The sequence below is a fragment of the Solanum lycopersicum genome, chromosome 11 (assembly GCF_036512215.1).
Source record: "Solanum lycopersicum chromosome 11, SLM_r2.1".
Lineage (NCBI taxonomy): Eukaryota > Viridiplantae > Streptophyta > Magnoliopsida > Solanales > Solanaceae > Solanum > Solanum lycopersicum.
Genome location: NC_090810.1, coordinates 3,273,986 through 3,297,040, shown reverse-complemented (window position 1 = coordinate 3,297,040; position 23,055 = coordinate 3,273,986). Strand labels below are relative to the sequence as shown.

General features: G+C 31.5%; 2 protein-coding genes across 10 annotated transcripts; both read right to left on the bottom strand.

Annotated features, from left to right (window-relative positions):
* Positions 1-5,405: 5,405 nt before the first annotated feature.
* DCL2d (endoribonuclease Dicer 2d) lies at positions 5,406-15,116 on the bottom strand. Of its 8 annotated transcripts, none has more exon segments than NM_001329414.1 (23): positions 5,406-6,223; positions 6,300-6,578; positions 6,652-7,062; positions 7,134-7,343; positions 7,449-7,636; positions 7,711-7,781; positions 7,863-8,290; positions 8,480-8,754; positions 8,832-9,061; positions 9,168-9,383; positions 9,618-9,778; positions 9,865-10,042; positions 10,125-10,224; positions 10,322-10,418; positions 10,508-10,636; positions 10,885-11,025; positions 11,184-11,248; positions 11,369-11,453; positions 11,543-11,677; positions 11,834-11,947; positions 12,116-12,293; positions 12,385-12,465; positions 12,829-12,913. In NM_001329414.1, coding segments are annotated over 22 exon segments (4,113 nt in total). In that variant the 5' UTR covers positions 12,456-12,465; positions 12,829-12,913; the 3' UTR covers positions 5,406-5,872.
* On the bottom strand, positions 14,995-22,372 carry DCL2b (endoribonuclease Dicer 2b). 2 transcript variants are annotated; one of them, NM_001329412.1, is given in 23 exon segments: positions 15,001-15,481; positions 15,562-15,834; positions 16,008-16,418; positions 16,510-16,719; positions 16,810-17,006; positions 17,084-17,184; positions 17,275-17,702; positions 17,790-18,064; positions 18,141-18,373; positions 18,464-18,682; positions 18,761-18,921; positions 18,996-19,191; positions 19,280-19,379; positions 19,476-19,605; positions 19,691-19,819; positions 19,886-20,026; positions 20,132-20,196; positions 20,278-20,362; positions 20,446-20,580; positions 20,735-20,848; positions 21,592-21,769; positions 21,863-21,944; positions 22,315-22,372. In NM_001329412.1, coding segments are annotated over 22 exon segments (4,209 nt in total). In that variant the 5' UTR covers positions 21,940-21,944; positions 22,315-22,372; the 3' UTR covers positions 15,001-15,130.
* Between the last annotated feature and the right edge of the window lie 683 nt (positions 22,373-23,055).

Below are 23,055 nucleotides of genomic sequence, written 5' to 3'. Positions count from 1 at the left end.
AAATTGCTAAAGAATATACGCGGAATAAAATACACTTTCGATCTTGCAATATAGTAAAATATATTTTTATATCTTCTTTAAGTACATAAATATTTTTAATATTTATATTAATTTTTTATTAAGAATTCTATATTTCGAGTTTGAGATCATATGTTATATCATGTGACAAATCAGAGAAGTTTTGGGATTGTAGCTAAGTTTAGTTAGTTAAATAAGTGAGTATTTTTTAAGACCGTTAATAGTTCGGAGGTAAAATTAATAATTTTTCGTTCTTTTTTTTTCATCTTATGCTCGATCAATTCAGAATTACCCCATACAGAGTAAGACACTCCCTAGTAATGATTTTTTTTATATTATGATTCGAAGTCGAGACTTTTGATTAAGAAAAGAAAAGTTACATCTACTGCATAAAACATATATATATATATATATATATATATATATATTGTTTTGTTTTAATACCAATCGAATTTTATTTTCGAATTTATTTTTTTCTAGTCTACATACAAAATTAGGATAAATTTAAGTGTAACTAAAAATTGTTCGGATGCAAATATTTTTATTTTTCAACTGTTCTTTGCTTATTCAGAGCTAATAATTCTTAAAGTATCTAAGTAAGTTCTAATCTTCTAGATGTCTCAAAGTGATTTATGAATATTGAAAATAAAATTAAGAAATTTTAATGATTAGAAAACGTTAAATTCTGAAAACAGTGATTAAAAGACGATAAATTTTGGAATTAGTAATAAGAAAACGTTAAACCATGAAATGTGTTCTCATAAAATGGTAAACCTTGAAATGCGTTATCTAAAGATGGTAAACCTTGAAATATGTTCTCAAAAAATGTTAAATCGTAAAAACACTAAACAGAACTCAGGCGCGTTATATCTTATAATCACTGATAAAAACTAATTAAAGTATCCTAGAATCACTTATCAGAAGGCGTTATTTCCTATAATCACCATTGAAAAAGTGTCAAGAACTAAAATCTCCTATTAGAAGACGTTAAATTTTAAAATCGTCGATCAAAAAACGTTAGATTATATAACCATTGATGAGAAAATATTAAATGCCATAATCATATCCTATAATCACTTATTATATGATGCTAAGTCTTTATTTTTTTTAACTTACAAAAATTAAGATAGACGTTAAAATTAAGATAGACGTTAAATTAATAAATATGATAAATATAACCATCACAAAAATTAATGAAAATAAATATTTAGCACAAAGATGTAAATGTATTAAAATGGTTTTTTTTTTTTGTTTCACTCAAATTTTAATTAAATTCTTTTAGATTCTCAAAGTGCATGGTTCATGAATGTTGAAAATGAATTGGAGAAACAAATTTAAGTATCATTTAATTAGAAAACATAAAATTTAAGAATCATTAATTAGATAACATTAAATTTAAGAATCATTAATTAGTAGACATTAAATTTTGAAACTATTGATTTAAAAGATGTTAAATTCCATAATCACTAATCAGATGATGTCAAATTCTTAAATCACTAATCAAAAGGTGCTAAATCCTAAATAAATTATACCATTTAATTTTTTATATTTATAATTTAAAATTTTGAAATTTTTACTTTTCCTGGTTTTTAATATGATGATAAACATATTATAATATTTATTTATTTATTATTAGAATTTAATAAAGATAACCATTAATTGCTTATTATCAATCCAAATACTAATAATATTTTTTTCCTGGCTTTTCTTCATTTCTCTTCTCTCCGTTTTCTCGAAGCTTGTATTTGAATTAATGACACATGTTATAGGTTAAAATAAATGGTTAAGATTTAATTTTTCAAAATAAATCTCTAACCATGATTTAGTTAATAAATATATTACATATCAAGTATCAAAATTGTTATAATCTCACAATTTTAACATCATATTATTTTATCCATAAATATAGGTAAAAAAAAGTTTTCTTACTATTGTTTCTTTTTACGTAGGATCTTTTTTTATTTTTCTTTTATATAATATTTTTTATCTAATTAGAAGAATAATTAACTGAATAGAAGTATAAAAACTATAATTAACCTGCCGTATGTACTGTATCACCGTATTCTTAACCTTATTATGAAATTAAAATTAGTTTGTCAAAATGATTTAATTATCTCTAGATAATTTATCAATCACGGACAGACATACTTTCAACAAAAAGATTACAATAAAAATATTACATAAAAGAAAAATAAAAAAAAGATCCCGCGTAAAAAGAAATGATAGGAAGAAAACTTTTTTACATAAATAACATGGATGAAATAATATGTTGCTAAAATTGTGAGATTATAATAATTTGATCCGTGATATATAATATATTTATTAACTAAATTATGATTAGAGGTTTACTTTGAAAAATTAAATCTTAACAATTTATTTAAACCTATGACATGTATCATTAATCCAAATAAAAACTTAGGAAAAATGAAACGGAGCCGGCTCGTAATATTTTCTCAATTGTTTCATGGTAAAAAGGGAAAAAATATATATACAAATGAAAATAATATCAACGACAATGACATCTAACAACTTATAAGGTACAATTTGTTAAAAAATCACTATCATCGCATATATAATATTTACTAATTCGATTAATTTATATTCGTATGGTATAAAAAAAAAATTTTAAAAAATCCTTTTATCATTAGAGGTGAATTATTCTCATTGAATTTTCTAAATATATTATAAGATAAACTTTTTATTGCAATATGGTCTGAAACCCTTCCAATTTATATGCAAAATTTCAACTACACACTCTAATTTTACGAGTGTTCTATTCCCCAAAACTTTATATTGATCTATTTTCTATACACCTAAGTGCTGACCTGTCATGGGAGATATTGTCACCGCCTCTAGACGCGTCAGAAGCAGAAATTTAACGAAAAATTTCTTCTTCTCCGCTTGTCCCCACTTATTAAGAATTTTTTGAAATTCGAAACTAGTAAAATATTATTAAGTTACTATTTTCTAGTGATGTTGATAGCAACTGCTAAAACCTTTGTCTCCAAGGAATTTATTGTCACTATTTATTTTATTTTTAGCCTTTTTGGTCGGTTATGTTTAATATTTATATTAAAATTTAATTAAATTTGAATTGGTATAAAAAAATTTAAAATAAATAAAGCATTTTTTAATGAAGATGATGATTTCGTATTCGAACTAAATTCAAAATTTTAAATTAAAAAATACTTATCACGTTATCATAACTGGAATCGATTTATTGTACCACTCACTAGTGGGAAATACTATTTTTTTCTTTTTTGATGTTGAAAGGGAAATTATTTCAAAACTTAGTCTCCAAGGAAAGCTCCACCACATGGGAAAAAAGAAAAATGAACAAAGAACATTCTAGAACATATTAATTATACACACTAATAAAAATAATTTTGATATTAAAATTCATATATTATGAATTGTATTACTATATTTTTTAAAAATCACAACATGCACATAATTTCTCTCTTATAATAATATATAAATATAATTTCTCTTATACAGATGAGAGTTTGAAAGTATTGATGTATTTGCTTTAATAAAGATAATTTTTTTTTTAAGAAATTTTTTTTCAAAGGTTATCATTTAGCTATAACGTTTAGTTTTAAATTTATATTTTTTAAATTATATCTTTATAATTTTGAATATTGATAATATTTCTATATATTTTAAGTTAAAAATTAGATAGAACGAAAAAATTGCTTTAATTATGGACATTTTAATAAACCTTTTTAGCCCAAAAAAAAATCTTCCATTACACATTAGTATAATTTATTTTTGAGTAAGAACTCATTTAAGTAAAACAACTTAAACTTTATAAATATTAATAATATTCATTAAATATTTATTTTACGCTTAATGAAATAAATAAATATCGTTTAATTTATATCACTTAAAAATAAATTTGTGAGCAAATATTGAATTTATGCCAACGTGAGGTCTTTGTGACTGTTACTTCTTTGTCGCTAATTATTTGTCTATTTTTTTTAATTATAACTAATTACTTGTCCAATTTTATAAATAAAGAAAAAACAGTTCTTTTTTTTGCATATTTACACCCTTAATTAATTATTTTGAAAAGGGTAAATCATTTTGAAAATCTGTTTTTAATTCATCAACTTCATGATTAATAAAGGTATCATATTAATCATAAACTCACTATGTTAATAATTATTTTTTTAACACACATATTAACACAAAATAAATAAGTAATAAGGGGGGGGGGGGGAGCAATTGATTTTAAATCATTAATCAGAAATTTGGTCGAAAGAGTTATTGATTTTTGAATAATTTTGCAAAATTAGTTAAGTGAAATTATTTTATCCTAGTACTTTGTCCATTAAATGAATATTTACTCATTTAATAAGCATTAATGATGGATGATTTCGATGAGACGAATGTTTTATTACGAAGAAGTAAATTTAAAAAATATTAATGAATTTTAAGATTTCGATTAGATAACTCTCCGTTTATCTTGTTTATTATTTTTTTACTTGTTTATATTGACAAATAAAAAAATGATAATTTCCTAACCTATTACATTCTTAATTAATTACGTAAAAGAAATAATTTTTTTTAAAAAAAATTTAAATTTTTAATTTATCTACTTCATAATTAATAGTGATAGAATGATAAACTTATTATATTAATTTTTTTAAATATGTATATTAATTTAAAAGTCTATTAGTAATTTTAGACAGAGGAAGTACATTTTAAAACCTTTTGGGAACCATAATATAACAAATATAATAAAATTAAACACAAGAATTAATTTTAAAACCTTTTGGTAACCATAATATAACAAATATGATCAAATTAAACACAAGAATTAATTGAAATATAATAAAATAAATACAAAATTAAAGACGTTCAAGATGGAGGCTAATAAAACCTTTTATTTTTCTTTAGGCCCTCAAAGTTTTGGTTTAGGCAAAATTAAAGTTTTTCAAAAAATAAAAATAAATAAATAAATAAAGAATACCTAACCTTTAATGATAATAATATTTAAAAAATTTAATTAAATTATTCAAATTTTTGCGTTAAAACAAAAGCTTTCCACCTCATTTTAAAGCGTTAAATAAATAAATACATTTTTTTAAAAAAAAAATAGTTGTTGAATAAATAATTTCTAATTTTTATTAGTACTAAATTCAGCGATGACTAATATCTTATCAAAGATAAATAATAATATTATTGTGAAATCAAAATTTAATTATTCGCATGATAAAAAAAGATAGATAATATTAATATTTTTTTTAAAAAATGAATCTTTTATTTAATATTTTACTTTAGATCACTATTTTTATTACAATATGAATACGATCATAAGCTATTTATAATTTAAAGACAAGCTCTAAAGAAGTTTTAATATAAAAAAAAATATATCATTCTTATTAGTACATAAAAATGATCATTTTTTATTTATAACAATTAATCCAATAGAACATTACAATAAAACTATTGATACATAAAATGAGCATTTTTATCAATAACAATTACAATAGTACATATATTCTGAACTATCATAAATGGTATTCATATATTCTCCATCATACTTTAGACTGTCTAAAAACTAAAGCATATATATTTTTTATATTAACGGACATACACGTGTCATAATCTTATCAGCCGATTCGACTCTTATTAAATATCGAATCGACGAATAAGATTGTGCCATGTGCTCCTATTCAGTCATCCGTCAGAGTAAAAGGTATATATGCTCTAGATTTTGAACGGAAAGGACACCAATGTCCCAGAAATATGACGGAGAATATCTGCATACCACCTACGATAGTGAGAATCAAAACAAATCTCTTAAAGAGTTCTGTCACTGTAGTAGCAGAAAGAAACAATTATACTGCTATGGATTGTATGGATATTCTTTGAGAGACTTGAGCAAATATTTGCTAGCCACCTTCTCAGCCATTTTTTGGTTTCGTCCCGAGTTCGAGTCCTTGTGAATAACACCATTTGCTTCAACCTCTACTGTAACATATACTATACCATTCTCACGAAAGACGACATTCTTCTGCTTTATATAACCTTTCTGGTGACATAGTTCGCGTAACTCTCTTGCTGGATGGACTTTTAGCGTCTGAGGTGTAATCAACGGTTCCAAAAGAGGTCGTATGCACAGAAATGTAGTGTCTTGGTTGAAACCAGAATCAACAAATATCGCACCAGCAAGGGACTCGATAACATCTGCAAGCACCTATACAGAAAACACGCGTAACAAATTGGCTTATGATAAAGACCTTTCAGTAACATATGAGTAAACTATGTAATACCTTCGGGTAAGTAGTTTCAGCCTCCCATCCGAATGTGGACACAAGGTTCAATTTCTTGAAATCCTCGACAGTACTAGATATATGCCTTTGCAGAACTTGCAGGTCATAAAGAATGTGATCGTGCAGGCCAGCCTTAACTGCAGATAGAGCATAACATTCATTGTTTACAGAGGCAGACCTCAAATCAGTAATAAGTCCTGGAGTTAGTCCCGGATATTTGAAATAGAGATGTGTTGTAACAACGTAATCTAGCACTGCATCTCCGAGAAATTCCAAGCGCTGCAAAGCCAGATGATCATATATATCAGAACAACATCAAGATGGATAATATTTACATACAGGAATAACGTACCTTATAGCATCGTGGAATGTCAGGTAGCATGCAAGATCCATGACTTAGCGCTTCAACAAGCAGAGAAGGATCATTGAACTTGTAATGTAGCAGGGATTCCAAGTATCTGACGTTAACTAGCTTCTCTGCATTCACGGGTAAGTGCCTTGACGTAGGTGCATCAACAAAATTGATGTCCACTCCAAGCCATTTCATAAATGACAAAGCCGCTACTTCCCCACCCGAGCTGAGGTAGGCACCTATTAGTGCCTCGACCACATCAGCCATTATCTTACTTTTAATCTTCTGTTTTCCCCTACTATACATTTTAACTGAGGACGTTAGTAGCTCTTCGTCGAAGTTGTGAACTTGAGAATTATCACCAGGAATAATCCATGCTTTAAGAACGAATGGTTTATTACGGATAAATCCCTGTAATCCAAGGAACTTATTGAAGGGAAAACCAAAAGAAGAAATGGAGTTGAACACCAAGGAATACCTACCGGCATTTTACGAGCACATCCAAGCCTGCATAGTGTAGCGTTGGAAATGATTTGTTTTCTCTTAACGGTGAGAAGACCTTGATGATCATTTTCATAAGTCTTGAACAGCTTTATACTGGCAGCATATTTGAGAAAGGAGTCTCCAAGTGTCTCAAGTGATTCCAAATGAAACTTCTCGAGACAATTCTTCGTTGTCATTGCTTCCAAAATCTAAAATAGTAAAACAAAAGAGTAAGTTGCGAGTACAAGATTATGTAAAAGCTCACAGCTTAAGAAAGACTGATTAATTAGAGCAAAGATCACAGCAGCACATACCTTAGCAGTTGGAATAACAACATTTTGTGTGCAGTGATCCAAATGCATTTTTTTCAAGTTTGAGGCCATAATCAAGGACTCAATCCGATGCATAATCGAAGGAACATATGAATAGGTATTAAGGGTAGATATAAAGAGAGGTGACATGATGAGGGAACAAAGTTCAGGAGGCAATGCAACAGATGAATCTGCGAAGAAGGCCAAAGTTAAGTGATCATAGATACGCATTAATTATAATAAAAGGAGAACCATATTATCAAACCTTTAGCTTCCTTAGAAATATGTTTTCCCCTAAGAAGTGGTACTTCTTCAGAGCATATGTTGATCCCATACCTGTAAACCACACCTTACTTACTATTTTGAAACCAAAATATGATATATGGAAACAGGAAATCAGAAGCTAATTGCACAAACCGCTTTCTGTAGTGTTCTCTGTAGGTAATAGATTCTTCACTTCTCACACCCATTAATGAGTTGCAATCCAAATTCTCCAAAAAACCGTTTATGCAGTATATACGTCCATTATGAGGTGTACATACCAATGAGTTCTCCAACATGCAGCTACATACCACCTCACTTATGGTGTTCACACTGCATCTGCGACCTTGAGTAGAACACCAATCCATATGCTTATCCCCAAGAACTTGAGACGGAAACAGCAAAGAATTCACATATTGCCAATTTATTTCGGGGGGTGTACCCACAGATGGGAGCAACAGATAATCGGATACTGCAGAACCAATAGGTGATTGAACAGCAGCCAAAACTTCCTGCAGTTTACTTAGATCGGGGTCACGAAGAATTCTGAAGACACTCACTTGAAATCTTTGACACCGTCGAATCTGAAGAGATAGATCAAAAAGGTGGAGTTCACCAACCATTTTTACAGGTAACGAGTAAAAAGATGATAAAAACCATCTCACCTCTTCAGAAGTAAATATAACAACTTTCCTATAATTAAGTTGAACTTTCAAGCGTCCCCATACCATTTTTACAGGTAACGAGTAAAAAGATGATAAAAACCATCTCACCTCTTCAGAAGTAAATATAACAACTTTCCTATAATTAAGTTGAACTTTCAAGCGTCCCCTCCTATCAACATCCAAGTCAAATGCCAATATTTCATCATCAAACTTGAGCTTTGTCCTAACAGCAAGTATAATCCCATGAAGCTGGGAATCGTTGTAAGAGTCATGTGGCAACTCAACTAGGTAGCAGTAGTACACTGCTTCTGACTCATTCCCGCAATGACTAACAAATTCTGATGGATAGTATAATGATTGTTCAACAATTTTTATTTTACATTCTGCATAATATAATAGGTTAGAAGTCAAGTACCATAGTTTTAAAATAATTACATCAGATAAACGATGTTAGAATTACCCAATTCTTTGTTGATGGTTTCTTCCTCCACGATATCAGGAACAAGATTGTCAGTCAAGGCACCCACACGATGAAGTTGTTTACAAGCTTCAAGGCATGCAAGTTGCTTCAATATTTTTCTCTTCCCCTGTACGCTAATAATTCCTTGCAGTGGCGAGCTTTTGGGAAGTTGTAGCGTGCAGGTTTCTGTTTCCTCATTAATCACATATGTAGGATCGGGTTTAAAGTACCTACAATTGAATTGAATGCCAGACCATAATGCAATATTTAACACATGAAATACTCAATGATACCAGAATCCTCAACACATAGAAAGAGAATATGCAGAGTACAAACCCATCCGACGGTAGCCTTGAGCAATAGAAGTCTAACAATGACACGCTAGAACTGAGGGTGACAACTGCTCCTGTGCTTTCAACTTTGTAGCATTCATCATACAATTCATCATGTAGAGTTGAACACGGAATAGAAGCATGGCGTAATGATTCTTGCCGCATTATCTCCACACTAGCTTTATAGTTTTGCATGCGAGTAAGGGTTGCATCATCTCCTCTAGGATATGAGTCAAAATGAGAATGATCAGTCCATTTTTATAATCAAATCTTCCGAATTTTATCATTGATACTTGCATAAAATGTCAAGAGCTAAAGTAATTGTTTATCTCTTAGATTCTTCTAAAAAAAATCATTTTGATCTTTTTATAGCAAAAACATAACGCAAGCGGCAACAACAAAAATAGAATGTTTCAGTAAATAATACACCAAAAACAATAATGACAAAACATACTTCCTGACCATCAGAATGAAGTCGGAGTTTTGCATTCGAGCTCTTCCACGTGATTGTATAAAGCTACAAACAGTAGTTGAGGGATCAAATCTAATGACAAGGTTGCAACTTCGAACATCCAAGCCCTCTTCAAGAATCGATGTCGCTACAATAATGTTCACCTGCAGTGTTTGCATGGATATCAGACTTCAAATCCTTCAGAAACTATCTAGAAAGCCAAAAAAAACAAAAACAAATTTAGACTTACCAACCCCTTTCGAAATTCTTCAACAATTTTATTTTGTTTGAACGTAGTAATACGCCCTGTTGTGACCTCAGTTCTCCAACCACTTCGTTCCAGAAACAACTCATTCAATAGAGACCGAAGAACAATGGCTGTAATAATTCTCTCAACAAATATGATGCATCTCAAATCCTTCCGGTCCCTGTTACCAATGATAAGACTGTTTGTAAGTAAATCAGTAAATATAGAATCCGATTTCCACACATTAGAATGGATAATCACACCTGTACTCGAGAAGAGACTCTAGAAGACAATTAACTTTGGATGACAAATATCCAGCATCCACATTTGCCTGAATATCCTTTCCAATTGACCAATGTGGTCCTATGTTTACACGGACGAGTGAGTGAGTGACGTATAGCAGAAGGAAATCCAAAAACAATCTTACAGAAAAGGAAATGGATGCAGTTAACTATGATACCAGAAGGTAAGTGAGCCGAGAAAATCGTAGATGCACCCAAACAGAAATCTCTAACACATGCATCGTCCGATGAAAGGAAATCATTTTCTTCACAGGACTTGTCCACCAAATTCAAAACAAAGTCATGTTAGGAAAAGGATCAAGGCGAAAACGTTTATTTTTGAACCAGCAAGGAACAAAATTTACCTTGAAAGCCAGCCAAGCACCCATCTCACTCAAACAAAATAAGAAATTCGAATGAAGTTTTGATAAACGTCTTCTTGCAGATCCATCTCTCATAAAAGACAGATTTGACTGTGAAATCAAACATTCATGCTGCAATGATAAAGAGAAGTTAAATCAACTAATATGTTGAACAAGCCAACGTGATTGCCCCAATTGCTACATTAGTAGTCTTGGTATTCTTACAAGGCACTTTCGGTTTTCAGGTTGCACACAATTATAGAGAAGGAACAAACATAAGCTTAATGATAATTGATATCTTTAGAGCAGGACGAATCATTTGCGCGAACAATCTTCAAAATAGAAAGACAAAATCCAGTGGCTATACAATTGATGTTTACCTTTTCTTTCAACCTTTCCAGGTCATGAACTAATGTCTGAAACAATTTGGAAGGAATATCCACATGTTCATATATTTTCAGCTTCGGATTTGAAAATGGGATATAATCCGCCAGAACAGATTCACTGCTACACGTGTATACCTTCATTTGCAAAGGGAGATCAAAATTAGAGGAACGAAATATATACATCTAAATGTGTGTGTATGATGTAAAAACGATATGACAATCATCCAAGAGCTAAAAGTATCATGCTTGCACAGATTCGTTCTCTGAACCAGAAGAAGATTAATTGAGAGAACCTTGGAATGCATGAGATTCTCGAGGTCACGAATCTTTTGCCAATAACTATCTGCCGTGCTAGAACCTGCATAAAAAGTATAAACATGAGAATCTAGAGAAAGTGACGTAAACAGTTCTTTAATAGTATGATGCAGAAACATCCCAAAAGAATATGTTCAAAGATATAAGATCAAATCCCGCCAACCTTTAGACTTTATAGGGGAAGCAGTCATCCCAAATATTCTTGGAAGTTGTGCATTCTCACGAGTCAACTGGCGATGATAAAATTCCTGAAAGATAAGAATTGTTGAAGCAGGATTGTCCATATGAAGAAATTGCACCAGTTCAGAAAATATAATCTTAGCACAAACAATGTTACCATCATTATACTGGCATAGGGGTGCTTGCCTCGTGCATTGTGACACTCGTCAAATATTATAACTTTTATCATGCCCATTTGTAAAAAACTGTGCCTCAAAGCAGCATGTAATATTGCTGGTGTCATAACAAGTACCTGAGAGACGAAACCCTGCAGTGATTACTTATGACACATCCAAGTAATATATATACAACACCTATTCGCTGCCAACTCAAGCAACAGTTTATAATCTACCAACTCAAGCAACGGTTTATAATCTATCACTGAAGATAAAACATGGTTCATACACACCTCATGATCGTCCACTAGTTGTTGCCATGTAGCAGCATTCCAGTAATCAACACCCTTTTCTCCCCAATATTTGCCCACTTTTAAGTCGGTATGCAACATCAGAGCATCTCCTTGCTTATAATTATCAAATCACAAGATCAACAACATTAGGATAATTCATATACACAGTTTAGAACCTAAATCCAAGCTATCTCAAACATATAACAACAAACTGCATTACATATACACATTAAGATGATGAATTTTAAGGGACTAGATAGCTTGAGAAGCTATAAGTACTACCTGAGTCACTAGAACAACAGTCGGAACCAAGAAAACAGCTATGTAAGGCGACGGTTTACGAAGAAGGGAAGCATAGCTTCTAAGAAGCATGATAGCAATCAAGGTCTTTCCAGAACCAGTCTCCAAGTAAACAATTGTGTTCTGCTTTAATGCAATCTCAAGGGCTTCCAACTGATAACTACATAACAAAATCAACACATTCATTACAAAATTTCATATTTTTTTTTCGAATAAAATTTCAATTTTTCAATCAAATATAAGACTCTAACCTTCTTGCAAAAGGCAAAGGGTCAGCAGAGAGGTGTTGGTTTTCAAAGACTGCTACATCTGTTGACTCCATTGATTGTTCTCTACATTAACATCAGACCAAACAAAACTAAAAATGAAACACAAACCCTCCAAGAAAATGACAAACCAACCTATTTTTATCTATTAACATTTCAAGAAAATGCATAAAAGAGTGATCTTTATGAAAAACAAAACATATAAACAGTCAGCTGACTCCATTTATTTTGCTAAACAAACATAAAGACACCAACTTACAAGGGTCAAAAGAAAATACACAAAAGAAAAAACAATTTCTAAGAAAAGTACACATATCAAATTATAAAAAAAAAACAAGATTTTTGTAAGTAAAATAACATGTAATCAAAGATTTAAACACCCTTTTCATAAAAATGCATAAAAAGAGTAATCTTTATGAAAAAACTCACTGACTAGAGTTGAATTGCAATAACTCTTTGAGTGTTCTTCAGTGTTCAGTGATGAAAGAAATAGTTTTTATTTATTAGTTTATATAATTAGAAGAAAAATACTTTTAGCTTATTATACAGGAATCCAATTTAGAGTTGAGCTAAAAAATGTTTATTTTTAAAAGCATTTTTCGAAGATAAATTTTTTCAAAAAAAAAAAAAAATTGTATGTGACTAATTATTTGATAATTATTTTGATTAGCTAATTGTGTTTGACTAATTTCTCTTTAGAAAAGTACTCAAAAAGACAATTATGAAGGTGTTTTTCATATTAAGATTATATAATAGATAGACACTATATTAAATATCTATTATTAATTTTATTTGCTAAATTACAATATATATTTTCATATTTTGAAATAATATAATATTCTTTTGTTTCAATTTATATGGCATAATTTTCCTTTTGATCAATTCAAAAATAATGTCACATTTCTTTATGCGGTAAGTATTAAAGATAAAATTCCTTTTTTATCCTTTGTTGGTTTCACTTAACGTTAAAAATAATATTCTAAACCTTAATAAGGAGAGAGAAAAGTAAATTTACTTTTTTGAGAGATAATTTAAAAAACATTTCAAAGTGTTCATTATATCTTAAAATCTGTATCTAATCAAATATTATAATATAAAATGAAAAGAAAAAAATACACAAATAAATAAAAATAAATTAAATATTGAGAGACCTATTGAAACTTAGTCTCCAAGGAATCAATTGTCAATACTCACTAGTGGAGAATACTATTTTTTTTCTTTTTGATGTTGAAAGGTAAAACTTGGTCTCCAAGAAAATAACATAGACAAAACAACTTTCTAGAATATACTCGCTCGATCTGGTTTTATTTGTCATAATTTTTATTTTTTAGAGTTAAATTATATAAAAATTGATTAATATTTTAAGATGTGAAAAAATTGCAATATATAGTACTTTTCATATAGTTTTAGAATATCTAAAAATTACATAAATTAACACATTTCAAAAGATAATTACCGATTTTAGCGATATTTTTTGTTTATTACCATTTATAACAATGCTTTGTCAAATCTGTAATATGTATTAAAATGAATTTTGTATGCAATATATATGAATTATAATTGTTTTTTGAAATATATTATGTTTGTTTGGTAAAAATTTGACACATTGTATTATAAGTGTATTAAATTGTGTGATAAATGTATATTCATCATTAAAATTTGTATTATATGTGAATAACAAATTATTCTTTGTAATATGTATTAAACTTGTATTATAAATGAATTAAAAGTGATCAAGTGAAAAGAAAATATTATTGTTATAAATGGTAAATATTTTTTTATTATAGTATATTTATGTAAGTTTTCTATTTTTTTTTGTTTAAAAATATCGAATTAGTGTGATCTAATTTAACTTCAAAAATTAGCTAAATTGACTTTCGGAAAACACAACAACGACAAACACGGAGAATATTTAATAACCAAACACATTAATGTTGATGTTATTAATTGTATTACTAAATTTTATTATATTCAATGAACTCATTTATTGATGAGCTGAATATCCTATTACAAAAAAGATAAAAAAATTTAAGAACATCAACAAATTTATGATTTCGAATAGATTATTTAACCTTTTGGAAATCATAAAATTTCAATTGATTGTTAAGTATAGGGGTTTATCCTTTATGCACTCAATTTTTGGTTTGATAATATAAAAATATGTCAAAAAATGAAAAATAAATAAATAAAGACTACCTGCTTTTTTTTTAATAGTAAAAATACTTCTAAAACTTTAAAATAAATTACTGAAAAATTATATATTGGAAAATAATTTCTGCTATAACAGAAACCTTCTAGCTCATTTTAAAGCGTTGGAAGAGAAATAAAACATTCTAGAGTTTACTGTTATGGTAGCGATTTCTAATTTTACTAGCACAAGATCGTATAGTATAAACATCAAAGACGACAAAAAAGATACGCGATCCTAATAATTAAGAAAAGTTAAATTTTTTTTTGTTGAAATTTTGCTTTACAACACTAGTTTTATTGAAAGGACATAGTTAACATACCCGTAAACATTAAATAAAAAGTTATTTATGATCTAAAACGAGCTCTATGAGATACGACTTCTAAATATATTAAAAGAACATATCATTCTTATTGGTACATAAAATGATCATTTCATTCATAAGACTGATATGAATAGTACATTACAACAAATTTATAACTAAACAATCAAAACAAACAACTTATATGAGCCTTAAAAACTAAACATTTCTGCAAATTTATGCTATGCATTGTATGAACATTCTTTGAGAGACTTGAGCACATTTTTGCAAGCAACTTTCTTGGCCATGATTTTGTCTCGTCCCGAGCACGTGCTCTTGTGAGTAACACCATCTGCATCAATCTCCACTGTAATATAGGCTACACCATTCTCACGAGAGACGACATCCTTCTTCTTTACGTAGCCTTTCTGGTCACAGAGTTCACTTAACTCTCTTACCGGATGGGGCTTTAGGGTCTGTGGTGTAACTAACGGTTCTAAAAGTGGTCGTATGCACTGAAATGTAGTGTCTTGATTGAAGCCAGAATCAACAAAGATCGCACCAGCAAGGGACTCGATAACATCTGCAAGTACCTAGAGAGAACCACAAAGGAAAGAACAAGTTACAACGCGTAAATCAGTATCAAATTGGATTAGTTTTTGGTATGCAATACCTTAGGGAAAGTAGTTTCAGCCTCCCATCCGAACGTGGACACAGGGTTCTTGAAATCCTCAATAGTATTACATATCTGCCTCTGCAGATCCGGTGAGGCATGAAGGATGTGCTTGTGCAGGCTAGCCTTTATTGCACATTGAGCATAGCATTCGTTGTTTACCGAGGCAGACCTCAAATCTGTTATTAGTCCTGGAGACAGTCCCGGATATTTGAAGTACAGATGTGCTGTAACGACATAATCCAGTACTGCATCTCCGAGAAATTCTAACCTCTGCAATATAACCAGGTGATCATATCAGCAAAAAGGCATAAATACTGTAACTTTTTCGCGAGTTAAACATCACAACTATTAGTTGTTAATTCCCTTTTACTACCTGAACAATGATAGGAATAGGAATATTGAACTTAAGAGTACGATCTAAAGAGAGTGAGTTCGAGAATAACCTGATAGCATCGTGGAATCTCAGGCAGCATGTAAGATCCGTGAGTAAGTGCTTCAACAAGGAGAGATGGATCATGGAACTTGTAATGTAGCAGGGATTCCAAGTACTTGACATTAACGAGCTTCTCAGCATTCAATGGGAAGTGCCTTTGAATCGGTGCATCAGCAAAATCGATGTCCATCCCTAGCCATTTCATCAATGATAAAGCGGCTACTTCCCCGCCTGAGCTGAGGTAGGCACCTATTAGTGCCTCAACCACATCAGCTACCCTCTTACTTCTAATCTTCTGCTTTATCCTACTATACATCTTATCTGAAGACGTCATTAACTCTTCGTTGAAGCTGTGAACTTGTGAACTATCACCTGGAATGATCCATGCTTGAAGAGTGAATGCTTCGTTACGGATAAATCCCTGTAATCAAATAGTATATATTAGAGATATGGGGTTGATACTACCCAAACTCCAAATGAACCCAACAAAAAGATCAACAAGGAATACCTACCGGTATTTTGCGAGCACATCCAAGCTTGCACAGTGCAGCATTGGAAATGATTTTACTTTTTTTAACACAGAGAAGACCCTCGTGATGATTCTCGTGAGTCTTGAACAGCTGTGTACTGACAGCATATTTGAGGAAAGCGTCTCCAAGCGTTTCAAGTGATTCCAAATGAAACTTCTCGAGACATTTCCTTGTTGTCACTGCTTCCAAAACCTAAAATGATAAAACAAGAAGTAAGTTGTGAGAACACGTGAAGTATGTATGAAGTTCAAAGATATGAGATAAGATCATAGCAGCACATACCATAGCAGTTGGGATGAAGACGTTTAGTTTGCAGTCATTCAAAAGCATACTATTTAAGTGTGAGGCCATAACCAAGGACTCAATCCGATGCATGATTGAAGGAACATATGAATACGTATAAAGGGTAGAAATAGAGATAGGTGACATGATAACAAAACAAAGTTCAGGAGGCAACTGAACAGATGAATCAGTTGAATCTGCAAAAGAGACCAAAGCTAAGTGATCATACGTAATTCGTGAACTTCATAACAAAATGAGAACCAAATGATCAAACCTTTAGCCTTCTGAGTTCTGTTTCTCTGAAGGTAATTGTGCACTTTCGAAATACGTTTTCCACTAAGAAGTGGTTCTTCAAAGCATAGTTCGATTCCTTGCCTGTAAAACGCGCAGACCTTAATATCTTGAAACCAAAAGATCATGTATGGTAAAAAGTGAACCAGAAACTCAGAAGCTAATTGTACATACCGCTTTTTGTAGTATTCTCGGTAAGTAATGGATTCTCCAGTTCTCACATTCAACAATGAGTTGCAATCCAAATTATCTAAAAAACCGGTAATGCAGTATATATTGCCATTATGAGGTGTAAAGACCAATGAATTCTCCAACAGGCAGCTACATACCACCCCAGTTTTGGTGTTCACACTGCGTTTACGATCTTGTGTAGAACACCAATCCATATGCTTATCCCCAAGAACTTGTGACGGAAACAGCAAAGAATTCACGCATTTCCAGTTTATTTCAGAGGATTTACCCACAGATGGGAGCAAGAGATAATCGGAAACTGCAGAACCAATAGGAGATTGACCTGCAGCCAAAGCGTCCTGCAGTTTACTCAGATCACGGTCAAGAAGAATTTTGAATACACTAACTTGAAACCTCTGACACCTTCGAATCTGGAGATAGATAGATAGATAGTATCACGAATCATTTTTACGTGTAACGAGTAAAGAGATGATAAAAGTCATCAAAACTATAGTCACCTCTTCAGAAGTAAGTGTAACAACTTTACTATACTTAAGTTGAACTTGCACACGTCGCCTCCTGTCAACGTCCAAGTCAAATGCCAATATTTCATCATCACACTTGAGCTTTGTCCTAACAGCAAGTATAATCCCATGAAGCTGGAAATCGTCGTAAGTTTCATGTTGCAACTCAACTAGGTAGCAGTAGTACACTGCTTCTGTCTCATTTCCGAAATGACTAACAAATTCTGGTGGGAAGTATTTTGATTCTTCAACGGTATGGATTTGACATTCTGCAGAATATAATAGGTTATACGTCAAGTACCTCAGTATAAGAAAACAACATTACATAAAATATATTAGAGTTACCCAATTCTTTGTTGATTGCTTCTTCCTCGACGATATCTGGAACAAGATTGTCAGTCAACGCACCCACACGATGAAGCTCTTTACAAGCTTCCAAGCATGCAAGTTGCCTCAATATTTTAGTACTATTCCCCTGAACAGTAATAATTCTTTGCAATGGGCAACTTTTGGGAAGTTGTAGTGTGCACGTTCGTGATTCCTTATCAATCACACATCTAGGATACGATTTAAAGTACCTACAATTGAAATGAGTGTCAGTCGGAAATGCAGAACTAAAACGATACCAGATTCCTTAACACACATAGCAAGGAATATGCAGTACAAACCCGTCTGATGGTAGCCTCGAGCAATAGAAGTATAACAACGATACGCTAGAACTGAGGGTAATAATTGCTCCTGTGCTTTCGACTTTGTAGCAAGGCTCATCATACATTTCATCAACTAGAGGTGAACATGGTTCAGAAGCATGACGTAATGATTCTTGCCGCATCATCTCCCCACTGGCCATAAAGTTTTGCATTCGAGCAAGGGTTGATTCATCTCCACTACGATTTGAGTCAAATTGAGAAATGATCAGTCCATAGATATAATGAAATCTTTTCCAAATATTGCACAAAATATACCTTTTGACCATCAGAAGAAAGTCGGAGTTCTGCATTCGAGCTCTTCCACGAGATTGTATATAGCTACAAACAGTAGCTGAGGGATCAAATCGAATGACAAGGTTGCAACTTTGAACATCCAAGCCTTCTTCAAGAATAGATGTCGCGACAATAATGTTCACCTGCAGTATTTGCATGAATATATAACGGACTTCAAATCTTCAGAAACGATCCAAAAACCAAAAATTGGACTTACCACACCCTTTCGAAACTCTTCAACAATTTTATTCTGTATTTTCCTACTCTGTGACTGAACCACGGAAGCATGTCCCGCTGTGCACTCAGTTCTCCAACCACTTAGTTTCGGAAGCAACTCATTCAATAAAGATCGAAGAACAATGGCTGTAATAATTCTCTCAACAAATATGATACATCTCAAATCCTTCAGATTCCTGGTGGATCACATACAAAAGCTCACATGAAGTGCCAAAAAGTACATAAAATGACTAATCAGTAGATTTAATATTCAACCGCTCTTACCTGTACTCGAGAAGAGACTCTACAAGACAATGAACTTTCGATGACAAATATCCAGCATCCGTATTTGCTTGAATATCACCACCAATTGACCAATGTGGCCCTATGTTTGCCGCAAAGAGTGAGTGAGTGAGACAGATTTGAGATAACATAAAGAAATCGAAAACATGTAGAAAATGGATATTACTAACTGTTATACCAGAAGGTAAGCAAGCCGAGAAAACCTTAGATGCATCCGAACTGAAATCTCGAACAATTGTTTGAGCACATACATCTAACTCTCCCCACGAGAAGAAGTCAGTTTCTTGTTGAGACAAGAACTCTGCTGCCTGATTCATAACAAAAGTCATGTTCGGAAAATGATCAAGGCTAAACCGATTTTCTTTATAGACACTAGCATGGAACAAATTTTACCTTGAAAGCCAGCCAAACACCCATCTCACTCAAACAAAATAAGAAAGCGGAATAAAGTTTTGATAGACGTCTTTTTGCAGATGCAGCACTCTTATCAGACAGAGTTGATTTTGTGATCGAACATTCATGCTGCAACGACAAGAGAAGTTAAAACAACTAAAATTGGAAGAGCAAAAATGTTGAATTAACGTTTACCTTTTCTTTCAACCTTTCCATGTCATGAGCTAAACTTTTAGACAATGTGGAAGGAATATCTACATGTTTATATATCTTCAGCTTCGGATTTGAGAACGGGATATACTCTGCCAAAACAGCTTCACTGTCACATGTGTATACCTTCATTTGCAAAGGGAGATCACAATCAGACGAACCGAATATATATATCTAAATATATGTTTATGTTTTCTTTCTTATTCAAAAGATATGACTACAAGAAAGAACCTTAGAATGCATAAGATTCTCAAGGTCATGAATCTTTCGCCAATAGCTATCTGGCGTGCTAGGGCCTGCACAAACACGAGAATTCACAAAAATGAGAAAAACAGTTACTTAACAGTATGATATACTACATCTCAAATTTCGTCAACCTTTGGACTTAATAGGCGAAGCAGTCATCCCGAATATTCTTGGAAGTTGTGCACTCTCACGGGTTAATTGTCGATGATAAAATTCCTGGAAAACACAATAATCAATCATCTACAACAAGAATCGCTCAAGCACTATACTAAGTCATGATACTCAGACGAACAACGTACCATCATTATACTTGCATAGGGGTGTTTGCCTCGTGCATTGTGGCACTCATCGAATATTATAACTTTTATCATATCTATCTGCAAAAAGTTGTGCCTCAACGCAGAAAGTAGTATAGCCGGAGTCATAACAAGTACCTGAAAGACGAAGTCTTGGGGTGATTACTTATGACACATACATACAAGTACTATATATATACAATGCTGAACTTAATTATAAGAGAACCCCGCCATAAAAAGGATCGTAGAACAAATGATGACGACTCAAGCAACTATTATAGTTTATACACACCTCATGGCCATCTACTTGACGTTTCCATGTAGCAGCATCCCAGAAATCAACCCCCATTTCTCCCCAATATGTTCCGACTTTCAAGTCAGTTTGCATCATCAGAGCATCTCCTTGCTTGTAATTATCAAATCGACAACATTAGTACAAGTCGAATAGACAGTTTTGGACCTCAAACAGTACAAAAAACTCAAAGCATGAGACAACTAATGGAAACAACAGTTCTATCTTAAGACAAAAAGCAAAGTAGCTCGAATATTTGTTGGGGCTTTAAGAGCAAACAAAGTGTGAGCTTTATTGAGAAAAGACGACAAAAAGCAAAAAAGCTCAAAGATTTGTCGAGGGTTTAAGCGCAAAGAGCGTGACCTTTATTGAGCAAAGGCCACAAAAAGCAAAAAAGCTTGAAGACTTGTTGGGGCTTTAAGCTCAAAGAGCAAATAAAGCGCGAACTTTATTGAGAAAAGGCTATAAAAAGCAAAAAAGCTCGAAGATTTATTGGGACTTTAAGATCAAAGAGCAAATAAAGTGTGACCTTCATTGAGGAAAGACGACAAAAAGCAAAAAAGCTCGAAGATTTGTTGTGGCTTTAAGCACAAAAAGCAAATAAAAACGCGAGCTTTATTGAGAAAAAGGCAAAAATGAAGAAACATACAAATATGGTGAAAAAAAAATGACTATTTTTACTATAAAGTGATCAAATATCAATAGTTTAGCGCCTTCGCCCTCTTCAATATGTCTTAGAGCCTCAATGACGACACTGAAGCACACGTAAAGGAAGTCAAAGCACTCAACGCCTCACTTCAAGACTTAAGCGCGCCTTTTGCTAGAACTAAACAAGAAAGAAAAGTTTAAGTGTATACCTGAGTCACTAAAACAACAGTCGGAACCAAGAAAACAGCTATGTAAGGAGATGGTTTTCGAAGAAGATAAGCATAGCTTCTAAGAAGCATAATAGCAATCAAGGTCTTTCCAGAACCAGTCTCCAAGTAAACAATTGTGTTTTGCTTCAATGCAGCCTCCAAGGCTTCCAATTGATAGCTACATAAACAAAATCAACACATACATTACAAATATTTCTTTTTTTTTTCGAATAAAAATTCATTTTTTTTCCGATCAATGTAAGACTCTAACCTTCTTGCAAATGGCAAAGGATCAGCAGAGACTAGCTGGTTTCCACAAACAACATCATTTGCTCGCGCCATCGACATGTTATCTACAAAATCATTGATTCAAACTTTTAACTTTGCGAGTCTTGAACTGATATGCCACTTTTTTTTAAAAAAAAAATAAAAATATATATATATATCATTTCGACTAACGAAAGTCAAAATATAATCATTTCTAATAAAATCATGTGTGATAAAGATACTCCTAAACTTTGCAAGAATGGACTAACACATCTTGGATTATAAAAAAAAATAAATTTCAAGAAAATCAATTCATTCACTTCTATCATCCAAAAAAAAGTATATGTAGACTATTTGTGTAACGTTAAGAATTTATATATATATATGAGTGAATTTTTTAACGACAGGTATATCAACTCGATAGAAACATAAAATTTTATAACAAAGAAACCTCACTTGCTAGAGTTGAATTGCAAAAAATTTTGTTTGCCAATTTTTTTTTTGAGTGTTTAGTGAAGAAAAAAGAATGAGACAGAGGACTATTATATAGCAATGAAAAAAATAACCCCCCCACCCCACCCCCACCCCAATATGATAAATAATAAATACATTTTTTCCTATATTACCCTTGAGAATATATTGAATACCAATTGATTTTCTTCTTTAACATATGGAAATTGTGATAATGAGAAGGGTATTTATGTCATTTACTATATGACTAATACTATCAAGAATAAAAACAATAGAAAATATATTAAATATTTTTAAAAGTTCAAAACAAAATTGTCCTCTAGCTAAAAACCAAATTTTAAATTTAATATTATTTGCCTGAATTTTTTTATATCTTGACTTCTTCATAAATTTATATTTATTTTATAATACAAAATGTTTCAAGATTGTAATTTGAGGAAAGCCAGTCATTATTATTCTGTAAGAAAAAATACTTATTGTATTACTTTATAAGGAATTTATTTAATTTAAATAGTTTTGGTCAAAGATTTAAAAGATTTATTAGTATTCTGTATTTATAATTTAAATAATAAAGTAATTTTATTACACGTGTCATTTTTTTTAATCTCTTCAAAAATTTGAAAAATTAACCACTTTCTAAAAATGTAAGTAAAAGTTTAATTTCTTAAAAATATTAAATTTTGATTTTTTTTTATATATGTTATAAATTCATTGAATGAGTTGATG

What these genes read in the sequence shown, in the direction of transcription:
- DCL2b (XM_069290692.1), bottom strand. Translation starts at nt 21,939, where the DNA reads ATGTCGATGGCGCGAGCAAATGATGTTGTTTGTGGAAACCAGCTAGTC. An exon ending in GTCAAGTAGATGGCCATGAG is followed by an intron (nt 20,581 to 20,734) that starts GTGTGTATAAAC and finishes TTCGTCTTTCAG; the next exon opens with GTACTTGTTATGACTCCGGC. An exon ending in GAGTCTCTTCTCGAGTACAG is followed by an intron (nt 19,192 to 19,279) that starts GTAAGAGCGGTT and finishes GTGATCCACCAG; the next exon opens with GAATCTGAAGGATTTGAGAT.
- DCL2d (XM_010314302.4), bottom strand. Translation starts at nt 12,455, where the DNA reads ATGGAGTCAACAGATGTAGCAGTCTTTGAAAACCAACACCTCTCTGCT. An exon ending in AGAATCTCATGCATTCCAAG is followed by an intron (nt 11,026 to 11,183) that starts GTTCTCTCAATT and finishes TTGCAAATGAAG; the next exon opens with GTATACACGTGTAGCAGTGA. An exon ending in TATTTCTAAGGAAGCTAAAG is followed by an intron (nt 7,637 to 7,710) that starts GTTTGATAATAT and finishes CCTTCTTCGCAG; the next exon opens with ATTCATCTGTTGCATTGCCT.